The following is a 27180-nucleotide window of genomic DNA, read 5'->3' as shown; positions in this document are numbered from 1 at the left end:
TTGCGACGGTTATTCCCGTCATTGTTTGGGTGTTAGCCCCGTCGTAAAAGCCTTTTACGACGGAATTTTTGACCCGTCGTAATTAGATTGTCGTTAAAGATATAAATTCTTGTAGTATACTTCAAGATAACTTTTGAACCTTTTTAGAATAACATATACACTCCGTATTTTTTTTTACAATATCTATATATTATACACCAGTTTATTCAAGAGTTTGTCGCTACATAATCATATATCGGAAAGTGAAGTTCATTTATAGTCTCCATGTTCATGAATCTGAACTCCATTTGTTGCTTCATCAGAGATCTCCGGCCATAAATGGAGCCACTTGTAACCAATGATTTTATTGAATTTTGGATTTATTTGATGTATAATTCATTACTATATTAATCCATATTAATAATGAATTAATCATGGAAAAACCTCTCCATGGAGTCAATTCTTGAATTGTTAATTTTATTTTTGGAATTATCTAATTAATATTTTTAATGGATATCCGTACACAAGGTACATACCATGTTGCCCTTTATATATATATAGGCCACAAAATGTCCAATACCACACAATTCCTCCCAAAACCAAAATCTTCTTACATAATAACATAGTACTAGATCAAAATTAATATTTTTAAAAATGCTGAGATTTAACTTTTTAGTAGAAAAATATAAGCATTTTCAGAGCTTTTTATGTCAAAGTTTAATTTACATAATTACATCAATAATTTGGGTATCCACAAGAATTTATGAGTTTATCATATCTCATGTCACACATTTTTTCATTGAGGTAAGCTACTTCATTTTAGTATCAAGTTTAGGGTTCTTCATTTTGAAAAGTCTTAACCCTAACCATAATAACAATTATAACCCAAAAGATCTAGATTTGTTCTTCACCTCCGTCTCTGCGACAACGGTTTCAAGTATGTCTACCATGGAAATGGAGGTATTCTCGAATTCGCAAATCGTAATTATCACCATTTTAATGTTCATAGGAGGAGAGGTTTTTACCTCCATGGTAGGTCTCCATTTTTCAGCCTCTAAGCTCAAATACACACCTTTAAAAGCTAGAAGTAGGGTTAACTCTGTGGCTAGCCTTCCACTTCCACCCGAAAGCTTCGAGTTAGGGATCATTATTCCTCAAGAAACTCCAACAACAACAACAACAACAACAATGGAGAAAACAAAATCAGAAATAGATTTTCTCATAAAATCCAAGTCTGTTAGGGTTTTAGGTTACATAGTTTTCGCCTACTTACTCGTAGTTCATGTATTAGGGATTTCAATGGTGTTAATATACGTGAATGTTGTTACAAGTGCGAAAAATGTTCTTAAGAAAAAAGGTCTAAAATCATTCACTTTCTCAACTTTCACCATAGTCTCAACTTTTGCAAGTTGTGGATTCATCCCTACAAACGAAAACATGCAAGTATTTACCCAAAATCCAGGTCTTTTAATCATGTTAATCCCTCAAATCCTACTAGGGAACACATTGTTTCCCTCTTTCCTTCGATTATCGATATGGGTGTTAGGGAAATTCGTCAAGAAAGATGAGACTGAGTATTTAATGAGGAATTCGACGGAGATAGGGTTTCATCACTTGCTTCCTAGCAAGCATTGTAAGCTTTTAGTTGTGACCGTTTCTGGGTTCATAATGGTGCAATTTATACTGTTTTGTGCAATGGAATGGGGTTTTGAAGGATTAAATGGCCTAAATGTTTACCAAAAAATAATTGGAATTTTATTTCAATGTATAAATTCAAGACATACTGGTGAAAGTATTCTTGATCTTTCCTCCATTGCCTCGGCTATCTTGGTGGTCTTCGTCGTTATGATGTTAGTCGTTCTTCCTCTCTATTTTTTTTTCGGTAAATCATTCGTCGTTATGATGTTATCTTGTGTACGAGTCTTTGTTTTTTCTTTATTAATTTTTTTTATACTAACGTATTATTGTACGTGGTATTATTAACATGGCCATAATCATGCATGTGCAATTTATTGTTTGCGTGTCTTGCGTTAAAGATTATTTGTTGTGTACGATGGGATAAATGATTTAAATGATTTATTACGTATGGGAGTCTAATTATTCTATTAGAATATCCGATAAGTAGAGATGCAAAAGTTCGGTATATATGGCATGTGGACTTGGGTAGGGGTAAGGGGTGTTCATAAAAAAAACAAAATCGAGAAACAATCTTGAAAAATAAAGAGTAGCACACCTAAATCGTGAAAAATATACAAAAGTGGTTCGGTTAAATGATCCGGTTACCGTTGCGGTTTTTGAGAAAATGGAGAAAACTTGAATTAATTTTCGAATATGTTAAGGGTTGTTCGATATAGTTTTTTGTTTCCAATTTTTTTTTTTTTTTTGAAACTAAAAAATAAAAATTGAAAACCATAAAAAATATATATATATAAAAAATAGTTTAACCTAAATTATACTGAGTTCATAATTTAACCTAAATTATAATTCGTATAAATTTGAAGATTATAGAATCAAAACTAAAAACTGTCAATATAATACAGAACAAACTCTTAAACTACGAGTAATAATTTGCACGTACTATGGTCAAGTCTCTCCAAATTCTGTAAATGCGCACGTATTCTCTTATTAACCTATGATTGTTTTTCTTATATTTTAAAATCTATGTTCAGTTCATTTCAAATTTGAGTTTTATTCAAATCAAGTCATCGTATATACAAAACCAATTCAATCATGGGGGTCATTTAAGGGTCAAGTACGTACTCGGACCTCTATTTCCCATCTTAAAGCTGACACATAAATTAGGGGAGTAAGAAAAAGAATTTTATAAAATCCCAAATTTACTTATTTTACAATGCGTTCACAACCGTTAATTCAAGAATTGGACTATCCATTGACCAACTTAAGGGTTTCACAAATTCTTATTTACATGGGGTGTACGATAAATATTGTACATCAAAGTTAAAGTTAACGTAAAATGATTAAAAGTTACCCTTATATATATGTAAAAGTTAACAATTTTTAAAGGGTAAAATTTTTCAATTTGATAAAAAATATTTCTTCACAATTACTAATAATGTAACAATTAATCATTTAACCCTTTGAAATGTTTATATATCAACTTCAATTTTTAATAATATAAAAGTTAGAGAAAACTACATAAAAGTTAGAGAAAACTAGGTAAAAGTTATGTTGGTGTACAATAAATTTATTGTACACCTTGTGCATACAAGACCTTTTGTAAGGGTTTTCAATTGCCAGTTGTAATAATCGGTTATAGCATGCATGATAGGTAGAAGATCAAGTTATACGCAGTATTAAATTGAGTGTCAGTAATTTGACAGATGATAAAAGATCGTTTTATTATGACCTTATTTCTCAAAGGGTTAATTATAGACCTGTTAAACGGGTCGGTTGGGTCGGGTTGTAAAAAAAATTATTTTCGGGTTTGGGTTGAATCGGGTCGGTCACTTTCGGGCTCGTGTTTAATTACAAATGCTTGTTCAAGACCCAGAACTTTCGGGTTTGGGTTGATTCAACGGGTTGAGAGATTTTAAAATGCGCATTATAGTTTCATTAATTTAGGTGATAAATATACAAAATATGGGCACAAATTAAAAAATTCTATACACAAGTTTATATTTAGACAAATTCAACCATAAGATATCTTATAATTCAAATTAAAATCATATTATACACAACAGTAGTAAAAACAACGTGTTTATTATGCTTAAATTTTCTCATAATCTCATTTATTACTATAAATACAATGATTTTCAATCGGTCGGGTCCAAAACGAGTTCAGTTGGATTTTAACCCATTACTTTCGGATTGATCGGATTCGGATGAAATCGGGTTGCAGGTCACAAAATCTTGTTCAAGACCCACATTTTTGGATCGGGTTCAGATCGAGTCGATTTTTTACATGTCTAGTTTTTTTTTGGTTGCATAAGAGGAACAAAATTCCAAAGAAACAAGAAAACAACAGAATTAAAAAGCTACACTACCAAGATTAAAACGAAAAAACTATGGAGGTATGAGGCGGGGCACAGCAACGCCTCGAATCTTTAGAGGCCAACCAAATATTTAGTGGCCTTTGATGATTTTGATTGTGTTAGATTTTAATACTCTTTAAGAGTATGTAATCTTTGTTTTTATGACCTAATACAATTCAATCAATTAAGTACTAAATTTTTTCTCCATTGATTCTTAAGTCTTGATCAATATTATAATATTCGATCGAGTTCATCATATAGGTAGCCTCCGCCTAGGTTATGTCTTGAAATATCACTATCATATAAATTAGGAAATTTTGTGAAACACTATGTACTTTTAAGCTTGGTGTTTTTGTGAATTGCTGCATTTAAAAACTTTTTTAAATTTAACTACCTTGTAAGTTTGGTTTGTTTGACTAACACTATAATATGACGTTTTCCCTTAATGTTTTTCGTCGTGTATTTCTTATGTTCTTTTAAATAGCTATGTTCATTTGCCGTTTTGTTCTTTTCCCATATTAAAAAAACCGTTGTAGTGGGGTTGAAAGACAGAAAAAGTTTAACGAAAAACGTCAAATGGTAGTGTTAGTCAAACAAACAAAAATCATAAGGTAGTAAAATATAATTTTCTTTCTAAAAGGTAGCAATTCACAAAACCACCAAACTTTAAGATAGTGTTACATCAATTTCCTATAAATTATGTAGTATAAACTTATGTTCTTCTATTCATGTTATTCTACTTTCTATTCATGTTATTCTACTTTGAGCTAGTACTTGATCGGACTATATCAGATTAGAAAAAATACAGATCAGGCGAATCAGGCGGGACTAGAAAAATCCAGACCAAATACAACCTTGTTCTAACAGGGAATACGCGAAAACATTCAAACCAAACCAATTTAGACCCTACCAAATCAGAGCATTTCAAATTAACAATTAAACTTAGACCATATCACATGCACCAGGTGGAGAGAATATTAGTCTAACTTCCTAAATAATGGTATTAAAACTAATGATTCAATTATATGATGCATGATCCTCTCATGATATTTCAAGTGCTAGATTATTTTAATTTAATTGACTTACATCAAGACTAAACACATTATCATTAGTCATCACAATTAACAGACAAACCTATCCTAGCCATATTCCTATTCCTATTCCTTGGATTATTAATTTATACCAAAAAACTTAATAAAAATTATTTCCTTTACGATTTCTTTATTTTAAAAGCCATATTGTACAACCGGTTGTACGACTTGTATCTACTCTATGTACGTGTACGACGAAGTACACTATTTTGTAGTCATTGTTTAAGGGATGACCTTTTATTCAATTACAGGTATCTTCCACCTTATACTTCATTTCTGCCAATAGAAGAAGAGCAAGGAGAATTTGCCCATATTATGCTATGGAAAGGAGTAAAGAAGGAAAGAAAGATTGTGAAGAATTTCATTTTCTCTCAACTCAGTTATCTTGCCATCTTCACTATACTCATTTGCATTACTGAGAGGCGAAACATGAAAGATGATCCCCTCAATTTCAACGTTTTTAACATCGCCTTTGAACTTATTAGGTCAGTTTTTCAACTAGTCTCCTTAAACGTACTTCCTCTATTCTTTTTTAAATGACACAATTATTTAGGCACGTTTGCCAATGCACGATTTCAAACGTTAATATCTTTTATTATGGATAAGAAAAAATTATAAAAAGTTGATATTTAAAAAATATTTATTGAGACGAATCTAATAAGATCCCACACGACAATGTTTTTTCTTATGTATAAATCACAAAAGTAAGTCAAAGGAACATGTGTGAATAGTGTCGAAAGTACAATTGTGTCATGTAAATAAGAATGGAGGAAGTATTTAACTGTCAAACCTTGCCTAATAGGATACAAAGTGAGTAAGAAATGAGTGACATGATATGTGGTGTGACAGTTAAATAAGTGACATATGAACCGTTATAAGAATTTGTAAAAGCAACATTCTGAAGCTTGTTAATTTTGAATAAATTGGCAGTGCATATGGAAACGTTGGGTTCTCAACAGGGTACAGCTGCGGCAAGCAATTGAAAGCTGATCCAAGTTGTGTAAATAAATGGTATGGATTTGCAGGGAGTTGGAGTGATGAAGGCAAAATCATTCTTATTATAGTTATGCTTTTTGGAAGACTCAAGAAGTTTAACTTGAAAGGAGGCAAAGCATGGAAACTTCTTTAATCGATGAATGTACATACATGAAGTAATGATCTGATGTGAAATACGTAATAAGGTCCTATATATTTTTCCTGGAAAATTCTTAATACCTCCCGATATCGTACTCCTTACTCATAAAAAATATTCTCGTTAATTTTAACGGTTATAGGTCTATGTATTACAATATCGGGTGGAGTTACTAATTTTCGTTATAAAAGTATTCTAAAAATCACTCTGATATAGGTAGTACTCTGTATAAGATTAAAGTTGTTTATGGTTACTCCCTCCGTCCCGGAATACTCGACCCGGTTTGATCGGCACAGAGTTTAAGGGACTTGAATTGACTTATTTAATTTAATAGGTAGTAGTTGATAGTGGGGTATTATTTTAATGTAGTTAGTAGGAGGTGGGTTAAGAGGTGGGATTGGGAGAAAGTAGGGGTTGAATTTTTAATTAATTTTTGTATGAAGTAGGGGGTAGGTGGGTTAATAGGGGTGGAGTGAGAAATAATATAATATTGTTAGAATATTTCCATTTTTAGAAACAGGTCAAGTATTAAGGGACGACCCGATAAGGAAAACAGGTAAAGTATTCCGGGACGGAGGGAGTATATCGTAAGATAATCTAAATTCCTCGCGTTTTGTCGACAAAGCTGGTGGCCTGAAGGGAGAACGTGAGAAGTGTAAGAGATACAGTTTCATTCCATGGTCCATGTTGTAACTTGTAAGTACTATAGTCTATAGAAAGCAATCAATTAAATAAAGTTGTACAATTTTCCGTTGTTCTATAATGGGTCCTTTTATTCATGATTGATAAAGTGTTCTTCTGTTAACTCTTTAGTCCCTTATCAGGCTACCACTCGTCGGACACTCGTACGGTCGTACCGAGACTACCATAAAAGAAAGGTACGGAAGTACATAGTACAAAAAATGATTTTTCATTTAGTTAAAATCGATTTCTGCTCTTCTTCTAAATGGTATGTATAATCAAATTTTGGATTTCATAAATGGATTGGAGGCATTACAAAATTCGATTCATGATGTTTTATTTTGAACTATACAGAGACAAAATCTAAGAAAAAAAATCCCAAATTTTGTAGGGGAGTAATTGACCCATCCCATAGAATGTAGGTCCACGCATGACTCCATGAGCCCAACCTCGTGAATAACCTAAATCATTGAAAGTTATACAGCTTTCTGGTGGTTCAATTCAACACCACATGATTGTAGTGAGCTGAGTAATGCAATCAACTAACTGAAATAAGAGTACAGAGCAGAAACAACTAATAAAGCCCAAATCAGATGAAGGAAACGACTAACCACCTCTCTTTTAAGAACACGATAATTGTCATTCCATTGCCAGAATTAATTATTTACAACAAAAGAGGGCGTCAGATGATAATCCGTAACTTTAAAACTTAAAAGCTGTTTTCCCAGCACAGTTATAAACAGCAGTACTCCTTAGCTCACATAATCTACGTCTGAATGAACTTCTCAATATAACCGTATCTTGATTCCACTGCTCAATAGGGCATAATTTCCTGGAATTTGCAATCACTGTCTACCCAAAGCAAGGTCATGCCAAGTATCTCCATCAGCTGCAGGAGTTTCTTCGCCTGTTCAATCATACAGAATCAGAAGTGTTGCCAAAGTAAGGGAAGAAGAGGGAAGATTAAAGCTCTGTTTCGTTTGGTGTAAAACGTTTTCTGTGCAAAATGATTTTCTATGGAAAATATTTTCCAAGGGAAAATACAATTCCAAACTAGTTTTCCTTTGTTTGGTTCCTTGAAAGAAAATGGGAGAAGACGGTGAAGATTGAGGGGAAGAAAGGAGAGGGAGGTAAGGAAGAAAGATGGAAAAGTGATTTCCCTCCCTTTCAAATGGAAATGGTTTTTCCACCTTTGATGGAGGAGTTATGGAAAATTGTTTTTCATCCTTTGCCAAACCAAACAACGTAAAATGATTGGGAAGGGGAAAATCGTTTTCCATGAAAACGTTTTACACCCTACCAAACAGAGCCCACGTTTCTTGAGTTCTTGCAGAAAACTTAGCTCAAATAGTTGCAACAGAAACCCAATTTTCAAATCTGACTTGTTGAACTTGGCCATAATACCGTCATGGAGAAAAGAAAGGCATGCCTGACCCCCACCCCCATCCCCTTCTCTCAATGAAACTAAATGAAAGAGTAATTCAGTAAATCACAATTAAGAATCCAGACAAAAGGCTTATGGACAAGACGATAAATATGTAGGCGGGCCATGTTTAAGGACGTGCACTCAGGCATATCACATTATCACATATATGCCGAAATGCATCCAGTTGTAAGTGGGATCAACATAACTGTTTTATCAAATTCCTGACAATTGTTAAAAGAACCAAGTCCCCAACTACAGACAGGAAGTCCTCCTGAGTTATATTTGCAGTCAACCTCACACGGAGTTAGGAGTCGGTGGCTTAGTGCTACAGCAGGCCTACGGCTACTCAAATCATCCATTGAGTCATTGGAAGTGTGAATCTAATCGTAAATGGATGAGCAAAACTTTTTTAACCAAGTTCGGCGAGCAAATTTTGATGTTTCAGACTAAAGACTAAAACTATTAAGTTCAGACGCAAGCATATAAATTTTCTCACCCTGATATACTGAGATTTCAGCACTAAAGACTAGAAACATTAAGTTCACAAGCATATAAAGCTCAGCCTGGGACTTGTTGAGCTCTCAAAGCTGAAAGAACGCAGAGGCAAGAGAGAAAGAACCATCTCTATAACATCATTCAGAAGCATTTGCTACCTTAACATGAGACATCAGAATTCTGACTGGCATTCCCTTCCAGAGAGCAATAACAATCCCTATACCTCAGTACCGAAATATAGTTATAGGCTAATTTGGCCAAAGTTTAAATGTTCTTACTGAACCATGAAAGCCTGCTGGTAAAAGGAGTACAAACACAATAGAGAATATTTAAACACAAATTCTTATTTACAATGGTTGTACAATAATATTGTACACCGGAGTAAAAGTTAACTCAAAATGATTAAAAGTTAAGCATATATAGGTAAAAGTTATCTATTTTTCAGTGATAAATTTTTTTCATTTTAGTAAAACTTATTTCTTCAAAATAACTAATAATGTATAAAATTAATTATTTAACCCTTTAAAATATTTATCTATCAATTTTTTTTTACTAATATAAAAGTCAATCAAAACTAGGTTAAAGTTACAAAAAAAGAGGTTAAAGTTATCTTGGTGTACAATAAATTTATAGTATACCTTGTGCGCACAAGACCTTTTGATATTTAAATTCTTCCAAAGATGCCTTCCACAAGCAGGTTGTCTAAGCTCCAATACCAAGCATCATCACGCTAAGATTGGTCATTATATGATAAGAACTACTCATCTGGTCAATAGGCCATTCATTGCAGTGCATGTGGATGTGATATTACGACCTAGCACTTACCTTTCTGTGACTAGAGGGAGGGGGGAAATCCCATTTCTGAGAAAATAATTTCTCATTAATAGCTGTGCTTACAAGCTTATGGGAAAAAAATGCCGTAATAGACGATACATAGATCCAATGTACAGATATACTCATATACCACAGGTATTTCCTTTCATAACCACCCTGACAGCTGGGAAAAGGCCACAGGCAGATGCAAAAGTTAACCATTTCTACCCCTAAGATATATGCACTCAGATGCTAATAAATGACATTAATGTTGATGAAGGAACATAATTAACTTTAACATGTTTGTTAAACTCATTCACTGATTTTATTGTAACCTTAGAATTCTGCCAATTTCACCATAACCCGTCAAACATTCAATGCACAACCTCACAGAATGCATAGGGAACCCATTTATTTATCCTCTTTTTTTCTAGAAACTCTCTTATTGAGGGTCCTACTCTAGAAAGACCAAGTCTATAATGCAAGGCAACTAGGCAAGTGAGTGTCTCAAAAACTAAGTATATCTTCCTTGCACTACTCTTCTTCTTGATATATACATGTACACTTGCATTATGTCGAAGCATAAAACTACACAATTGCATTAACTAGTTGAGCTAGTTAATCAGCTTCCCTCAGGAGATACTATTGATTACAAAGATTTATAATAACCTACATTCAATGTAAAAAAAAAAACACTGAGGCGGTAGGGAATTAGGGATCCTGGAGCCTAGAAACAGAAAATGTAAAAAGCTAAAGAAGAATCCATTTAGTTCCTCATTCTCACAAAGCACTCTCAAAATCTAGGATTATACACAAGCAGACAACCTTGAGCAATCGTATCACCAGAACTCAATTACAAATTCCTAATCATCAATCGAAAAATCTGTAATTAAAACTATACTCCAAAACCTCAAATTGTTATTAACAAACGTAAAGCTAAATAGTATAAAAATGAACCATCATAATTCATGAACCCAATTATACAAAAATCGCATGAAAACCATGCTGAAAACCTAATCAAAGAAAACCCCACTAAAACCCTTGATGCATTTGCCATTCAGAAACAATAGAATAGCAACTTCTAATAAAAGCATCATATTTTAGCAATTCACCCAAAAAAACTCCAAGAATTTCATCTCCTACAAACCCCATCAATCTAACTAAAATTACGACGTAATTCATTAACACCATCATCAATCAAGTTAGTAATTATGCAAACAAATTGAAGAACGACAGAGAGAGAAAGAAGGATTTTACTGGGTTCGTCGGCATCTTCAGTTCGAACAACTGCAATTGGTGGTAAGACAATCTCTGAAACAAAATTCAACCCCAAAAAAATTGGGCAAAAATCAGAAATATAAAAGAAAGAAGACAATTACTAAAATTAGTTGAAAGAGAGAGAAATATGGATTGTTACCATCATCCGGAAGAGTATCTCTCATCCAATCTTCATCAACAATATCAATGAGAATACCTAAACTCAATATCTCCGCCATTTTCGATATGCTTTCTGCTTCTGCTTGCTGCAGTGAAGAGGAAATAAATAACTTTAATAACTTTACCGCTTTTGTCACTATTCATTAATAACTTTACCATAAATTGTTACTGATTTAGTAAAAGCAAATGCAAATGCAAATGCAAATGTTATAAGTAAAACAAAAGTTCTTGCGCGCATAAGTTATACAATAAATTTATTGTATACCAAGATAACTTTTATGCACTTTTTTGTAACTTTAACCTAGTTTTTCATAATTTTTATATTATTAAAAAATGTTGATAGATAAAAATTTTAAAGGGTAAAATGATTGATTTTATAAATTATTAGTGATTTTGAAGAAATAATTTTTATTACAATGAAAAAATTAATCACTAAAAAATAGATAACTTTTACATAAATAAAGGCAACTTTTAAGCATTTTGAGTCAACTTTTATTCTGGTGTACAATATTTATGGTACACCACTTGTAAATAAGAATTTGTGTAAGTAAAATGTAGGTATATTGATTTCATTGTATATTTTCATGATATTAAATTTTTAATATTATGGGCTTACTATTTATCGCCCCATATTATTCAAAATCGCCCCATTTATTTACCAATATACCCTTCTTTATTTACCCCCTCATTCAACATTTACCCATATACCCGTCCAAATATAACCACCACCACCGGCCACCACCACCGGCCACCACCACCGGCCACCATCGCTGGCCACTACCATCACGTCGTAGGCGACAAAATGGCCGAGTTTTCACAAGAGTTTTTTTTGTCCGGAATTTTTTTTAGAAACTTATGCATTTTTAGCTCGTACCATGGTACAGGCTTATGAATTTTAATCTTGTACCATGGTACAGACTTATGAGTTTTTAGCTTCGACCATGGTATTGACTTATGCATTTTAAGCTTGTGCCATGGAAGGAGCTAAAAATTCATAAGCCTATACCATGGTACAAGCTAAATATTCATAAGTCTATATTATTTAAGATTTTGATTTGTTGTTGCATTTGATTTAATGTAATCGGAAAAAAAAATAGAGACTTATGATTTTTTAGCTCCTTCCATGGTACGGGCTTATGAATTTTAAGCTCCTTCCATGGTACAAGCTTAAATTGCATAAGTCAATACCATGGTCGAAGCTAAAAACTCATAAGTCTGTACCATGGTACAAACTTAAAATTCATAAGCCTGTACCATGGTACAAGCTAAAAATGCATAAGTTTCTAAAAAAAAATTCGAACAAAAAAAAAACTCTTGTGAAGACTCGGCCATTTTGTCGCCTACGACGTGATGGTGGTGGCCGGAGGTAGTGGCCGGAGATGGTGGCCGGAGGTGGTGGGGTGGTGTGAGAGAATTGGAAAGTAAGATTAAGTAAGGGTACTAATGGAAAATAAGGAAAAATAATAGGGCGGTTTTGAGTAATATGGGGCGGCTTTTAGCGGTCCATTTAAAAATATATATAATTAAAGATATTTAAAGTTTAAGTTATGTCTTGACAAACGTGTTAATCAGAATGTTGTAATTTTTTTTGAAACGGAGGAAATAACTTTTTCTTTTGGCAAAACCAAATTTTGCAAGGAAGGACCTTTTATTAATTTTGTTGTGAAGGCAAACCTTAATGTAAATTTGTTTTGTGAAGACACACCTTAATGTGAAACTTTTTGCGAAAGACAAACAAATAGTAGTTTCCGACATTGAATTAGTGTTTCCGGCATTGACTTGCACGTTAAGTTTGCTAACCGGCCTCACCCCATTAGTTGTTGTTGATGTTGTTGTTGTTTTCTACCCCATGGTATGATCTCTCATGTCCGAAAACACCTGATTTGCAATCTTTCCATCATCGCCCCACTTCATGTCCTCTTACTGTAGAAATCCCAGACATCTCATTTTCCCCACATTATTATTACCCTCTCCTCCATAAGCAATCATTTTCATCTCCTTCAAATTACTACTACCCGCAACAATATTTCCACATTGTTATCATTATTCAACCCCAAATTCATTAGGAAGCTAGTATTTGAGCGTAAAAGGGTGGCCGTTGAGGACGGTTTTGGAGAGGCGGGCAGTGAGTTCAGGAAGGGTGGAGGAACCGTCGACAACCACCATATGAGTATCACCTCCGAAAAAACATAGAGACTTGTCGTGTGGGAAAGAGACTATGTGGCAGAGATTAAGGCACACGTGCACAACAAGTGCAAGTCAATGTCGGAAACTACCATTTGTTTGTCTTTGGAAAAAAAATTATATTAAGGTGTTCTTTCGCAAAAAAAATTTAAAAAATGTCATTTCTCGTAAAATTTGGGTTATAAAAGGTCCTCTTTAGAAAATTTGCCTTTTCTTTTTTGCCACGAGTAGATTGCACCGGAAAAAGACAGATCGTAAAGGGGTACATTTGTTCTATTCGCCTAATTTTCACTTTATTTTTTATTTAAACTTATAACAGTTTTGCAAATTTTATTTAAATTATAAATGTTCTCTACTCTGTTCACCTTCTTTCTACTCTCTCCGTTCGCGTAATGTTCTTCCCAATTGGAATCGGGGAGGAGATTAAGAAAAATGGAATCTTGATATAATTAGGTGAAAGAGATTTTACTTTTTAGAATAAATGAAAGAGGGAGACAATAATAATAAAGAAAGAAAAGAAAGTGAGATATTTTATTAAAAGAATCATAAAATAAGGTGAGAATGAATTGGGGGTGTGAATGAATTAAATAAGATAGGTGGGAAATCAATGATAATAATTGAGTAGGTGGATGGAATATAGGTAGGACATGGTAGGAAATTAAATTGTAAAATGAGGGTATTTTGGTAAAAAAAAGATGGCCAAAAATGGGATTTGATGAAAGAGAAAATGGTGAGAGGTTAGAGGTTAGAGGGGAGAGAAAAATGGGTTTGTTATATATATAACTAGCATTTGAGCCCCGTGCAATGCACGGGAGCATTTTTAAGGTGTTATACGAACTTGTATTGCTCAACATACAATAACTTTAGGTATTATAAATATATAATTAAATAGAACCACATTTATATATTTAAGATTATTAATAATTTAGTCTAAGAACATTTAGAAGGAACAATCAACGATAGTGATATATATTATGATGTCAATAGAAAAACAAACAATTAATAAAATAATCATAATACATTGACGAAAAATCAAACTTAGCCATAAAATAAATAAATAAAGAATAGACACACAAAGTAAAACACACATTACCTCTGAAAATGGTATGATGATATAGAGTGATTGTGTAAGTGATACAACGAAAATGATTGTTAGTCAAATTATTTATAAGAGGGTGAATGGAAGATGAGAGGTTGATGAAGAAGGTGTTTAGTTTCTTATGATTTATTTTGTGTCAATATTTTTTAAAGACTATTAACTCATAAATACCAATGTTTATTGTTATTATTATGGAATATTAATAACAATGTAAGTTAGCTCATTAAGTTTTGATTATTTATTTTTAGTTGTGTATTTTAGGTTCTTTTTATGGGAAGTCTTTTGGGCTTTCCTTCTTTTAATACAAGTACACATTAATATTGATGTCCTTTTAGTTTTCTATTTTAATTATGAAAAAAAAGAAAAAAAATGGGAGATTGATGAGGTGAGGACACATGTCTCATTATCACATATGGTTTTAGTTTTTAAATACTAGGTATAGAGGTATAGATAGGCATGTGCAGGTGTCGTCTTAGGAGGAAGTCCATGCGGCTAACCGTTATTTGTTAGCAAATGCATAACACAACTAAAAGACAAAAGAGATAAAAGGCAAATAATAGAACAATGGTATTTAAAAAAAAAGAAATGATACTTTTTTAATGAAATGGTACTCCTTTTTTTCAAAAAAGAAATGGTACTTTTTCCTGTTACCTATTTCCCTATTTTGTTTGGTAGCTACCGTTATGTAACTGATACTTCCTCCGTTCTCATTTACTTTAAACAATTGGGTTTTTAACGCAGTTCATACAAGCTCATTTGACTTCCTTTTATTATTTATACATAAGAAAAAATTAGGTCTTTTTAGATTTGTCTCAATAAATATTATTTAAATATCAACTTTTTATAATTTTTTCTTATCCATAATGGACGATATTAATGTTTGAAAGCGTGCATTGACAAACGTGTATAAATAATTTTGTCATTTAAAAGAGAACAAAGGAAGTTGATATTCCAGTAGGAACACTGACAAGAGGGGGGGTGAATTGTTTCGTTGAACTTAGGGTGTTCCTTTGCGGAATTTAGAAATTAAAGGAACAACTAACAAATTAAGACGAAGAATGTGAAAACTGAGGAAACTTCTTGATCCTCATCAAGAAGCAAAAACCTCAAAATCCTTTATATATCGTAATCGCTCGAATACAACACACTCAATAACTCGAGTTCCACTTGAACACGAGTTCCTCACAGCAATCCCCGTTGATTACTGTGCTTGCTCCTTTCACACTCTCTCGCTGACTTGACTCTAAGTCACTTTAAGGATCACTCAACCCTTACACTCAAAACTCAAGGATCACTTGATCCTTAACCCCACAATTACAACTCGAATTATGAAAACTCTAGTATTTAATAAAGCTTATGTACAATAAAGGAACTTTAGGAACACGCTCTTTTGCAAACTGACTTTTATAAAAACTCTTAAGTTCTTTAGAAATATTGCACGTTGTTAGTTGTGATTTGAGAAATGAAAAACATTTTTCTTTTATAGAAGAACTTTCTTGGTCAGTTTCCCATGTTCCCCTCAACTGCCACTAACAGTTACTGGGAGCAGTAACGTGCACGTTGATTGAGAGAAACAGGGAGACTTCTTCAAACCACTTTTAACACGTTCAATTTTAGAGAAAATAGTGGGAGTAGTTTTAGGAACAAGTAAAAACCTTTTCTTGGAAAACAAGGAATTATAAATCAGAATCCAATGTTGATTTTCTCAAAATCGTTTTATTTATTTTCCAAAAGATTTTCCTTTATAAAACTTTATTTTATTTACAAAAACTATTTTCTCAAACATATTAAAACACACGTGTTCCTTTTGTTCCATATTATGCATAAACGTTATTAAAATACTTACATAAAATCTAAACATAAACTCATATGTTGTAGCTTCTATGTTGGCACCTTTTGAAGCTTCGCTTGAACGCTTCATGCATTGTTCCTTCTCCGGAACATTGATGATCCTTATAATATATGAGGAACACCTTAATAACTTGCTTAGGATCAGCCGTTGAGGATCAGCCTTCTTTAGGAACAGCCGTCTTTGGGAACAACTGTCTTGGGAACAGCCATCTCGGGAACAGCTGCCTTGGGAACAGCCATCTTGGGAACAGCCGTCTTGGGAACAACCGTCTTGGGAACAACCATCCTGGGAACAGCCATCTTTTGCAGACTTGATCGATTCGTTAGGAATTCCCTGCATTGCTTAGTGTTTGTTCCACATGCTTAGTTTGTCCTACTCAGGCACTCCCTAACTTAGCAATACAAAAACACACTTAACCAACGATTAGGAAGTTTGCGTTGTCATCATCAAAACTCAGAATCAACAATATTCCCCCTTTTTGGTGATGACAACATAAGCAAACTTTTACCAAAAAAATCAACTTATTTGCAATCCTAAACAAGTTTTCAAAACAAAAGAAAAAAAATAGAAATGAAAAATTACGGGAAAAATAAAAGTGAAACAAATTGAAAACTTAAAATAAAACAAAATCTTACAGCAGCGAGAAGTGAGGCAATGAGGGACATGGAGACAGGTAAGATCAAGTTAAAAAGGTTTGCATTCTTTTCCCCCTGTTGGCATTAACAAAAAGAAAAAATACAAGGCAAAAATATAATATTCATAGCGTCCCACGATCAACGTTTGGCAAACCAAGTTAGCCTCAAAGTCAAGTCTCAACATGCATAATTAATTGTAAACATAATATATAACAAAAGAAATCAACCAAGTTTTAGAGATGCAAGCTTTAGGTTCCAAATGTTCTAAAAATAAAAATAATGATGATGTCACCCAAACTGAGGGTTACATAAAAAATAAAATAGAGAAAAAAAATTGTTCCAAACAAATAAAAAACCAAGGTAACAATCAAAGTAGCGGATCAGGTTTAAGGGTGAAGGGTTTAGTTTTCAAGCTTCTGAAGAATTGTGGAGGAGCTCGTAGTCACTTGAGCGTTGAGCTGATGCAGACCGGATCCCAACTCCTTAATCACTGAAACTAAGGCACCCACCTGTGTCTGTAACGCACTGATACTGGCATCCGAACCTTCCTGTACAACCATCATTCTAGCCATCCCCTCCTTAAGCTGACTGACCTGCTCCTTGAGTTCCGAAATGGAGGGATCTTTCTGTGATCCCAAAGAACTAGAGGAGCTAACAAATGAACTAAAACCACCGAAACCAGAAAAACCAAGAGGAACAGCTGTGGGTGGAGGAACAAGTGCTACATTAGGTGTAGGAACAACATCCATGGGTTTGGATGCCTGTTCCTTTTCCTTTATAATATCCTTCTCACCTTGTTCCCCTCATCATCCTCATGATCACCAGAAATCTCAACATAAGCAGGAGGACGAATTAAAGTTGGTCCTTTGGTAGCAATTCTTGGACTCTTTCTCACACTCGGAGGCGGTTTTGAAGCACCCTTTACCACCTTTTTCTCTTTTACCTGCCTCACCACCTTTCTCACTTTTTTAATTACTCCTGACTCTTCTTCTTCCTCATCACTATCCGACATCCTCCAGTTTAATTTACCGTCCGCAACCTCCAATTTTAAGTAAAATAACAAATCATGCTGTAAAATTTGTTCTGACTTTACTTTTACTTCAACATATTCACTGAGGTCAACAGAAAAGCTTCTAAACACCTCAGTCATCAAAGATCCATAACCCAACTTACAGTTAGTTTCAATACAGTGGGTCATGTGTTTAATCATTAGGGCAGGGAAGTTTATTGGAATTTTGTGAGCTAGACAATACATAAGGGAGGCATCATATAAACTGGCTAAGGTTCTTCTGTGTAGTCTAGGAACAATGCCTCTCCTAACAATATTAAACAAGAGTTTCTGGGTTGGGGAAAGGAACAAGTCTTGATGAGTAATAGAACTTATCGAATAATCACCTCCAACTAATTCAACAAATACATCATTAGTAATCACCCCAATTTGAATTGTATCCGATTTTCCTTTCACATACTGGTCATATCCTTCATTAGGAACAAGTAATAATTTTGCAAGGTATTCAACATTAAAAGATATGGTTGTCCCATTCACAACACTTTTGCAAACTCCATCCTCAAACTCAAAATTATTTCTAAATTCACACATCGCCATAGGAAAAATAGGATTTTTTGCAACAACACAAAATAAATTCATCCAATCTTGGTGCTCTAATAAATCAATCAAATCAGTAAACTGTGAGTCACACCATACCTTGTTAACCGCAAATCCTTCAACCAAATTGGCATCCTTAACTGAAATCACTTTTCCCCTCATATTCCGGCCACCGGAGACCACCTCCGGCGACCGGTCGTCGCCCTCTTCCCCCTCAGTTGAGACACTCCCCTTGTCCTTATCGTCAAGAGCAACCCCCGAACCAAAAACCGAACGCCGCCGCTCTCCCCTTGCAGCAGCGCTTCGTCCTCCCCTACGCTGGCGGCCGGTGGTGTGTCGGCCACGAACCGGTGCTCCGTCTTCCCTTGAAGCATGTGAATCGGACTCGTCTCCTCTAGAGACCGAGCTCTCAGCCCCCTCCTCGACGGTTTCGGCGGTTCTTGAAAGAGGAATTGTAGATCTGGCGTTCCTTTGTATCTTCCCTTTCACCGTCGACCCTTTTCCGGTAGACCCGGTTTCGAACCCAGTAGGGGCGACGCGGGCTGCGGTTGTCGACAGGAGTGGTCGTTTCGGCCGAGGTCCAGCCGCCGCGGATCGGTGTGGGTTAGGGTTTTGGGTTATCGCCACCGCGAAGGGGTTTGGGTTAGGGTTTTCTTGGTTTGTTGTTGCCGCGAACGAGATCTGGTGGTTAGGGTTTTGGAGGGTCGACGCCGGCGAGGAGATCGGTTGATTTGTCGCCGGAGATAACCGACTCCTCGTCGGTATAGGGGTGGTTAGGGTTCCGAAAGGGTTGTTTTTTGATGGTGAGTGGGTTTTCTCAGGTGTTTGGAGAGGTGAGGTTTCCATGGGAATTGGAGATGTGGAGTTTCTTTTTCTTTTGGTAGATAAATTTGTGTTGTTACTGGTTTTCACCATTGTTGGTGAAAAGGTATGGATAGGTGGAGAATAAATTATTAGTGAAGTACAAGGAGGTGGGGATAAACGTGTATTTGTTGGTGTGAGGTTTGAGTAGTTGAGATCCATTGGGATTGTTTCCATGAGTTTATTAATTGTTGGGAACAAGAAGAATTTGAGGATTAAAGAATGATTTGGAGAGGTTTGTATTACGAGGGTTGGTATATAATATTTAAATAAAAAATAAAAAAATCGAAAGAAAAAAAAGAAAAGAATTTCGGATGAATGAAGAAAAAATAAAAAATAAAAAGATAGAAAATGATAACTGAATGTAAAGAAATCTTGGAGAGAATTCAGGAAAATTTTAACGATTAACCTAATTGTGGAACAACTTATTTTTGCATCTCGTATTATTGGTTTATTTAATTTATCAAGTATTATGCACTTTCATTATGTAGGTTGATCCTTAACGATGGTAAACTTCAGCTATGCTTTCGCACGTAAAATTATGAATATATATTAAAGTAATGCATTTCATATTAAAGTTATACCTTGAGAGGATCTTCCTGCTTACTTAATCTTAGCTTGATCGTTCCCAGTTCCAGTCTCATTTTCTCGTGCTTCTCTCTGCTTGTTTACTTTGTAGGATCCTTGCACATACTCTCATTAGTTGCACCAAATAGTATATTGTCAACGTAAATTTGTACAACTAGTGAGTCAGTTCCTTTTGATTTTAAAAATAAAATTTTTTCGTTTGAAATTATTTTTCAGAAGAAATTCAGATAATATTTCGTACCACGATCTAGTAGCTTGCTTTAACTCATAATGAGCTTTGTCAAGCTTATAGATGTGGTTTGGGAATTCAGGATGTTTAGAATCGGGAGGTTGTTCCACATAGACGTCATCTTCTAAATGTTCGTTTAGGGAAGCATTTTTGACGTCCATTTGGTACAACTTAATTTTCGTAAAGGCTGCAAAAACAATTAAGGTTCTTATAGTTTTTAATCTATCAATAGGATCAAATGTTTCTTTGAAATTAGTGCCCACCTGTTGATTATGGCGTTTAACGACTAACCTTGCTTTGTTTCTGACTATTGTTCCATGTTCATCAAGCTTGTTCCTGAACATCCATTTGATTTCCTCTTGTTCCTCTTGAACGGAGACTCCAGTATTTTCTGCGTGTTCCTCTCGGATAGGAACCTCCTGATTAGCTTGTTCCTCTTGAACATGAACTCCCAGATTATTTTCTACTTGTTCCTTTTGCACAAGGACACCTTGAATTTCTGCTTGTTCCTCTTGCATAGGAACACCTTGATTTTCTGCTTGTTCCTCTTGCACAGGAACACCTTGATTTTATGCTTGTTCCTCTTGCACAGGAACTCCCTGATTCGCTTTGATTTCTTGAATAACTGGTTCATCTATCCTTTTATTCTCATCTGTAAAGTGAATCAAACCAAGTTCGAAATCCTCTTGTTTCTGAACTTTATCAATATTATCAGTTTCATCAAGAATAGTATGTGCATTTTTAACTCTTCCAAGAGAGTCTTGGAGAGAGTTGTTCCTGTCAGGCAATTCCAAGAACCTACCTTGTACCTCATATCTAACATTATTTAGGTAGGTCATATGATCTTTATTGGGCTCCAATGCCTTATTACTTTGTTCCTTTACTGCACTAAGCTTTTTAAAAATAACTAGAGTTTCAATCGGTGATTCAATTAACCTATTATTAGACAAAGATTGAGAGATTGTGGGACTTACCTCGTTTTATGGATCTTGCACTGTTCCATCAATCTTTGCCATGAGGCATAGGTTGGCAGTTTCTTTTTCTGGTTGGTCATCATCGTCCTCCGAGTCTGAAACGTCTCCCCATGCTACAACCATTGCCTTTTTGGGTTTGGAGAAGGTGGGTTTGTTGAATCTTTCTTTGAGATGATCCTTTCCTTTTCCTTTTTCATATTCCCACTGAGGGCACTCCCGGATTTGATGGTCTGGATCACCGCACTTGAAGCATCCTTGGTCGGATATGGAACCAATTGTTCTTCTTCCGGAGTTCCTTCCTTTTTGATTTCCCGGTCTGAGGTTTCTGTATAATCTTTTCATCCTTCTGACCGAAGTAGCAGCCTCTTCTTCATCCGGTTCTGAATCCTCCAGTTCCTCAGCCTTAAGAGCAAGACCTCGGTTCTTGGGATTCTCAGGAACAGCTGATCCTAGATGTAGTTCATGTGTCATTAAGGATCCTGCCAGTTGCTCAATGTTGAATTTGGTGAAATCCTTGGTTTCAAACAATGTAGTGACCTTGGTTCTCCATCGATCATCTTGAGGCATGCTCCTTAGAATTTTCCTAACCTGTTCATCAGAGGGAATAATTCTTCCAAAGGAAACAAGTTCATTAGTAATGTTAGTGAAACGAGTAAACATTTCCTGAATTGTTTCTTGTGGATGCATTTCAAAACGTTCATATTTAGACATCAGTAAATCAATTTTAGAACGTTTGACCTCATTTGTTCCTTCATGTGTTACTTGAAGGAGATCCCAAATTTTCTTTGCGCTCTTGCACCCCATAACTCTATTGTGTTCATGAGGTCCAAGGCCGCAATGCAAAATCTTAACAGCCATAGCATTGATTTCATATTTTTCAAAATCTTCTTTCACAAATTCAGAAATAGGTTTAGGAACTACCTTATTTTCAGCATTGGTTTTTGTTACCTCGAAGTTACCGACTTCTATGACTCGCCAAACTTGATAGTTCTCTGCCTTGATAAAGATCTCCATTCTGTTCTTCCAATAGGTATAGAATTTTCCGTTGAACATTGGAGGTCTTTGAGTTGAATAACCTTCTTCGAGTTTCTCGTGAGTGTTCATACTTTCCAGGAACTTTTTCTCAACGGGGTTTCCTGTATTTTTGTGAGAACCTGGCTCTGATACTAATTGATATTCCAGTAGGAACACTGACAAGAGGGGGGGTGATTGTTTCGTTGAACTTAGGGTGTTCCTTTGCGGAATTTAGAAATTAAAGGAACAGCTAACAAATTAAGACGAAGAATGTGAAAACTGAGGAAACTTCTTGATCCTCATCAAGAAGCGAAAACCTCAAAATCTTTTATATATCGTAATCGCTCGAATACAACACACTCAATAACTCGAGTTCTACTTGAACACGAGTTCCTCACAGCAATCCCCGTTGATTACTGTGCTTGCTCCTTTCACACTCTCTCGCTGACTTGACTCTAAGTCACTTTAAGAATCACTCAACCCTTACACTCAAAACTCAAGGATCACTTGATCCTTAACCCCACAATTACAACTCGAATTATGAAAACTCTAGTATTTAATAAAGCTTATGTACAATAAAGGAACTTTAGGAACACGCTCTTTTGCAAACTGACTTTTATAAAAACTCTTAAGTTCTTTAGAAATATTGCACGTTGTCAGTTGTGATTTGAGAAATGAAAAACCTTTTTCTTTTATAGAAGAACTTTCTTGGTCAGTTTCCCATGTTCCCCTCAACTGCCACTAACAGTTACTGGGAGCAGTAACGTGCACGTTGATTAAGAGAAACAGGGAGACTTCTTCAAACCACTTTTAACACGTTCAATTTTAGAGAAAATAGTGGGAGTAGTTTTAGGAACAAGTAAAAACCTTTTCTTGGAAAACAAGGAATTCTAAATCAGAATCCAATGTTGATTTTCTCAAAATCGTTTTATTTATTTTCCAAAAGATTTCCCTTTATAAAACTTTATTTTATTTACAAAAACTATTTTCTCAAACATATTAAAACACACGTGTTCCTTTTGTTCCATATTATGCATAAACGTTATTAAAATACTTACATAAAATCTAAACATAAACTCATATGTTGTAGCTTCTATGTTGGCACCTTTTGAAGCTTCGCTTGAACGCTTCATGCATTGTTCCTTCTCCGGAACATTGATGATCCTTATAATATATGAGGAACACCTTAATAACTTGCTTAGGATCAGCCGTTGAGGATCAGCCTTCTTTAGGAACAGCCGTCTTTGGGAACAGCTGTCTTGGGAACAGCCATCTCGGGAACAGCTGTCTTGGGAACATCCATCTTAGGAACAGCCGTCTTGGGAACAGCCGTCTTGGGAACAACCATCTTGGGAACAACCATCTTTTGCAGACTTGATCGATTCGTTAGGAATTCCCTGCATTGCTTAGTGTTTGTTCCACACGCTTAGTTTGTCCTACTCAGGCACTCCCTAACTTAGCAATACAAAAACACACTTAACCAACGATTAGGAAGTTTGCGTTGTCATCATCAAAACTCAGAATCAACAGAAGTATTACATAACGGCTAGACGCCTAGAAAACCTCGCCGTTTTAACTCCTATGCAACTATCTCTAATTGCATACCGATGCTGCTATGCAACCATTAATGACTAGAATACTTGCAATCTGACACGGACGAGCATAGGGATGACTCAAGAGAAAGGCGTCCATGCAAAAGGAGCCCCTCACAAAATCATCTCCACATAGAAAAAGTCAATCGAATCGCTAATGCTGGGAACACTCCACACCGCGTCCCTGAGGTAGAAGTGGTCAGCAAAGAGGATCCTGACACTGGGCTACCTCCTCCCGGTGGACACCTCAGCCCCAGTGTTAGGGACGCAATGTTAGATGTGATAGGTTATGATACATATGACAATACATAAATCATGCGGAAAAACCATAAAGCCAGGAAACATATTATTTACACATAATCATATAGCATAATTTAGGTGCATACACTTTGTAGCGTGCCCTCCCTAGCTGCGCCCGAACCAAACAAGAACAAGTCTTTAGGACTCCAAGTGTTGTCCCTCCGTAGATAGTCCACAGCACGTCCGGATCCGCCTTAATTGACCAACTAGAATCGCCCTTAAGGTTGCTTAGAAATTTTGGCTATTTAGGTGCAAGTGTATGGCTGATTTTTCTTCAAAATCTTACCTCTAGAATACTTCAATTGTATCTATAAATTATGACCCTAGGTACCTATTTATAGAGGTATGGAAAAGGAACTGGAATCCTATTAGGATACGAATTAATTAAACTAGAATCCTAGTAGAACTCTGATTAATTAATTTATCCTTTTAGGATTAGGAATTTAATCATATATCGAAACCTAATAGCTTTAGGATTCGTATAGCACACAAACACACACACGCACGCACAGCAGCCCACGAGGGGCGCCATGCGTGCGCGCGCAGCCCGCGAGCTCGCAGCCCATGCCACGAGGCCCACACGCTGCCGCAGCCTTGGCGCGCGCTGGGCCTGCCTTGCGGTGGGCCTGGCGCAGCCTTGGCTGGTGCGTTGTGGCGCGCTGGCTTGCTGGGCGATGGCCCGACTTCGTGCTGGGCCTTCGTCCGGCAGGCCTCGTCCGATGCTAATTCGTACGATACGCTTCTGATTAATTTCCCGATTCCGGAATTCATTTCCGATACGAACAATATTTAATATTTCCGATTCCGGAATTAATTTCCGTTTCGAACAAATATTTAATATTTTCGTTTCCGGAATTATTTTCCGATTCCGATAATATTTCCGATTCAGACAATATTTCCGTTTCCGGCAATATTTCCGATTCCGGCAATATTTCCATTTCCATCAATATTTTCCGATACGTACCATGTTTCCGTTTCCGGCAACATCTACGACTTGGATAATATTTATATTTCCGATACGATCCATATTTCCATTTCTGGCAATATCATCGTTTCCGGAGTATTCATTTCTTGCTTGTGACGATCTCAGCTCCCACTGAAACCAAGATCCGTCGATTCCGAATATCCATAGATGGAGTATTTAATGCCTTTAAATACTTGATCCGTTTACGTACTATTTGTGTGACCCTACTGGTTCAGTCAAGAGTAAGTTGTGGATTAATATCATTAATTCCACTTGAACTGAAGCGGCCTCTAGCTAGGCATTCAGCTCACTTGATCTCACTGAATTATTAACTTGTTAATTAATACTGAACCGCATTTATTAGACTTAATATTATATGCATACTTGGACCAAGGGCACGATTTCCTTCAGTCTCCCACTTGTCCTTAGGGACAAGTGTGCATTACCTAATTCCTTTGTCGCTCGATGCTTGCTCTTGAATATAAGGTAAGAGTTGTCATCCTTATTATGTCCGGAGGTGTTTCTCGGTTTCAAAGTTCAACTGATCAAATAAACAGATAATCATAGCCTATGATTCATCCGAGCACGGCCATGCATTTTACAGTTTCTAGCTCTCCGAGTGGCCTTGTACAATTTTTAAGCATCTCATCCCGATTTATGGGAGGACAATCCCAATCTTGTGATCTTGAGATTTGACTTCGTTTGATAGGTAATTACCTGAGCGTTGCCTTTATAGCCTCCTTTTACGGTGCGACGGTTGGTCAACGTCAAAGCAACCAGTTCTCAAACAAGTAATCTCAAATCACTCAGGCATTGAGGATTTAGTGTCTAATAATTTTAATGAAATTTACTTATGACAGATTTTCATCTCTTACAGTAAAGTTTCATAGGTCTGTCCGATACTAGTCTTCCCAAAGTAAGTATCTATGCAAATGATTGCGACATTGCCATGTCCACATAGTTCAAGAAACAGAACTACTAGTCATCTTGCATTCTAGTCGTCTAACGTTTTCTATGCGTCCATCTTTATAGAAAACTCCGACCAGGGACCATTTTCAACTTTTGACATTCAAGTTCACTTGATAGACATTTCTTAGTCACAAGACTGGTCCTGACAGTCTATCTTGAATATTTCGTCAAATTGAAGGGACTCATCATTTAATACTAAACCAAGATTAAATGGAATATGAAAATACATTTCATATATGATAAATGTTCAACCCCAATGTTTTACAACCATGGACCTCAAACCCATCTTTAAAACAGTTCATGGAATTCAAAGCTTTGCTTGATTTCCAGTGCCACAATGTGAGTGTTGTTTCTCACTTGTTGCATAGGTTTAGTTATCATGCTTTGCCAATCTTAATATCCTTTTCATCGAATGTTCTTCGAGATTGATGATAAGATCTTTTGAGTATGTTTATTTTGTGATCTAGTCCTTTCTTGCTTCAAGAGTGGTTCTACGCATTTTTCAATGAAGAACCATCAAGCCAGCAGACATGTGATCTACCCAAGTTCAGTGAAGAACTCTTTAACATAAACAACCCTGTTTTATTTCTTCTTAGGCAATAAGTACTTTTACTTCAACTTTATAGGTTGCTAGTGATGCTTTGTTTGGAACTACTTATCCAAGCAGTTCATATGTGGAATACTTTCCAGCTGTATCTTAGAACATAGAAATTAATATTTTCATATCCCACGCAACAACTCATGGTCTCCAATCCATGTTGCCATTTCAAAACACGATGCTCTATAGCTCGTCCTTATCAATGGTTAACTCCAAAGGGTCTTGCTTGATCCTTTGCCAGTGTTTATGCGTGTAGCATCAATATTTAGCATATCTTTATTTCCTTGAATCAAGAACTATTCCTATGTACCTTTTCAAGTACCATAAGTATTCTTGATCTCAATCTAGTTGATCTTCACTTAGATCAATAGAGATTGGTATATGTTCGTCATGCCTAAAGTCATACGATACGTTGTTGGCGATCCTCATATTATATCATACATGATAAATTCTTTTGCAGAATAATTCCCAATTGAATTCTATTCATGTAACTTTAGCTCATCTAGTTTCAGTAGATACTAAATCCAGCTAAATTCTTTGACATATAATATAGGTTAAGAATCTTACTTAGATCCTTTGACGTTTAACTTAGTAAATGCTTATACATAGTTCAAACATTCTTTACTTAGATTTATTCACATGGGTCGAATATCTCCAATGGAGTCATTA

General features: G+C 35.5%; 2 protein-coding genes across 2 annotated transcripts; one reads left to right on the top strand and one right to left on the bottom strand.

Annotated features, from left to right (window-relative positions):
* The first annotated feature begins 567 nt into the window (after nucleotides 1-567).
* Nucleotides 568-6351, top strand: LOC110789896 (sodium transporter HKT1-like). The gene is made up of 3 exons (XM_021994614.2): nucleotides 568-1829; nucleotides 5314-5547; nucleotides 5993-6351. Exons 1-3 carry the CDS (start codon nucleotides 634-636, stop codon nucleotides 6189-6191), a joined length of 1629 nt encoding a protein of 542 aa, XP_021850306.1. The 5' UTR covers nucleotides 568-633; the 3' UTR covers nucleotides 6192-6351.
* Nucleotides 6352-7469: 1118 nt separating this feature from the next.
* LOC110789900 (anaphase-promoting complex subunit 13-like) lies at nucleotides 7470-11182 on the bottom strand. Its single transcript, XM_056836769.1, has 3 exons — nucleotides 11027-11182; nucleotides 10867-10920; nucleotides 7470-7782 (listed from the first exon to the last, which is right to left on the bottom strand). Exons 1-3 carry the CDS (start codon nucleotides 11103-11105, stop codon nucleotides 7721-7723), a joined length of 195 nt encoding a protein of 64 aa, XP_056692747.1. The 5' UTR covers nucleotides 11106-11182; the 3' UTR covers nucleotides 7470-7720.
* Nucleotides 11183-27180: the final 15998 nt, after the last annotated feature.

Source organism: Spinacia oleracea, chromosome 2 (assembly GCF_020520425.1).
Source record: "Spinacia oleracea cultivar Varoflay chromosome 2, BTI_SOV_V1, whole genome shotgun sequence".
In the NCBI taxonomy this organism is placed as follows: Eukaryota; Viridiplantae; Streptophyta; class Magnoliopsida; order Caryophyllales; family Amaranthaceae; genus Spinacia; species Spinacia oleracea.
This window is presented reverse-complemented; position numbering and strand designations above follow the sequence as displayed.

Excerpts from the sequence above, each read along its gene's own strand:
- LOC110789896 (XM_021994614.2), top strand. The coding sequence starts at position 634 with ATGCTGAGATTTAACTTTTTAGTAGAAAAATATAAGCATTTTCAGAGC. Across the intron at positions 1,830-5,313 it reads GTGGTCTTCGTCGTTATGAT|GTATCTTCCACCTTATACTT; the intron begins GTTAGTCGTTCT and ends ATTCAATTACAG. Across the intron at positions 5,548-5,992 it reads ATCGCCTTTGAACTTATTAG|TGCATATGGAAACGTTGGGT; the intron begins GTCAGTTTTTCA and ends ATAAATTGGCAG.
- LOC110789900 (XM_056836769.1), bottom strand. The coding sequence starts at position 11,105 with ATGGCGGAGATATTGAGTTTAGGTATTCTCATTGATATTGTTGATGAA. Across the intron at positions 10,921-11,026 it reads AGATACTCTTCCGGATGATG|AGATTGTCTTACCACCAATT; the intron begins GTAACAATCCAT and ends ATTTTGTTTCAG. Across the intron at positions 7,783-10,866 it reads TGAAGATGCCGACGAACCCA|GCGAAGAAACTCCTGCAGCT; the intron begins GTAAAATCCTTC and ends ATGATTGAACAG.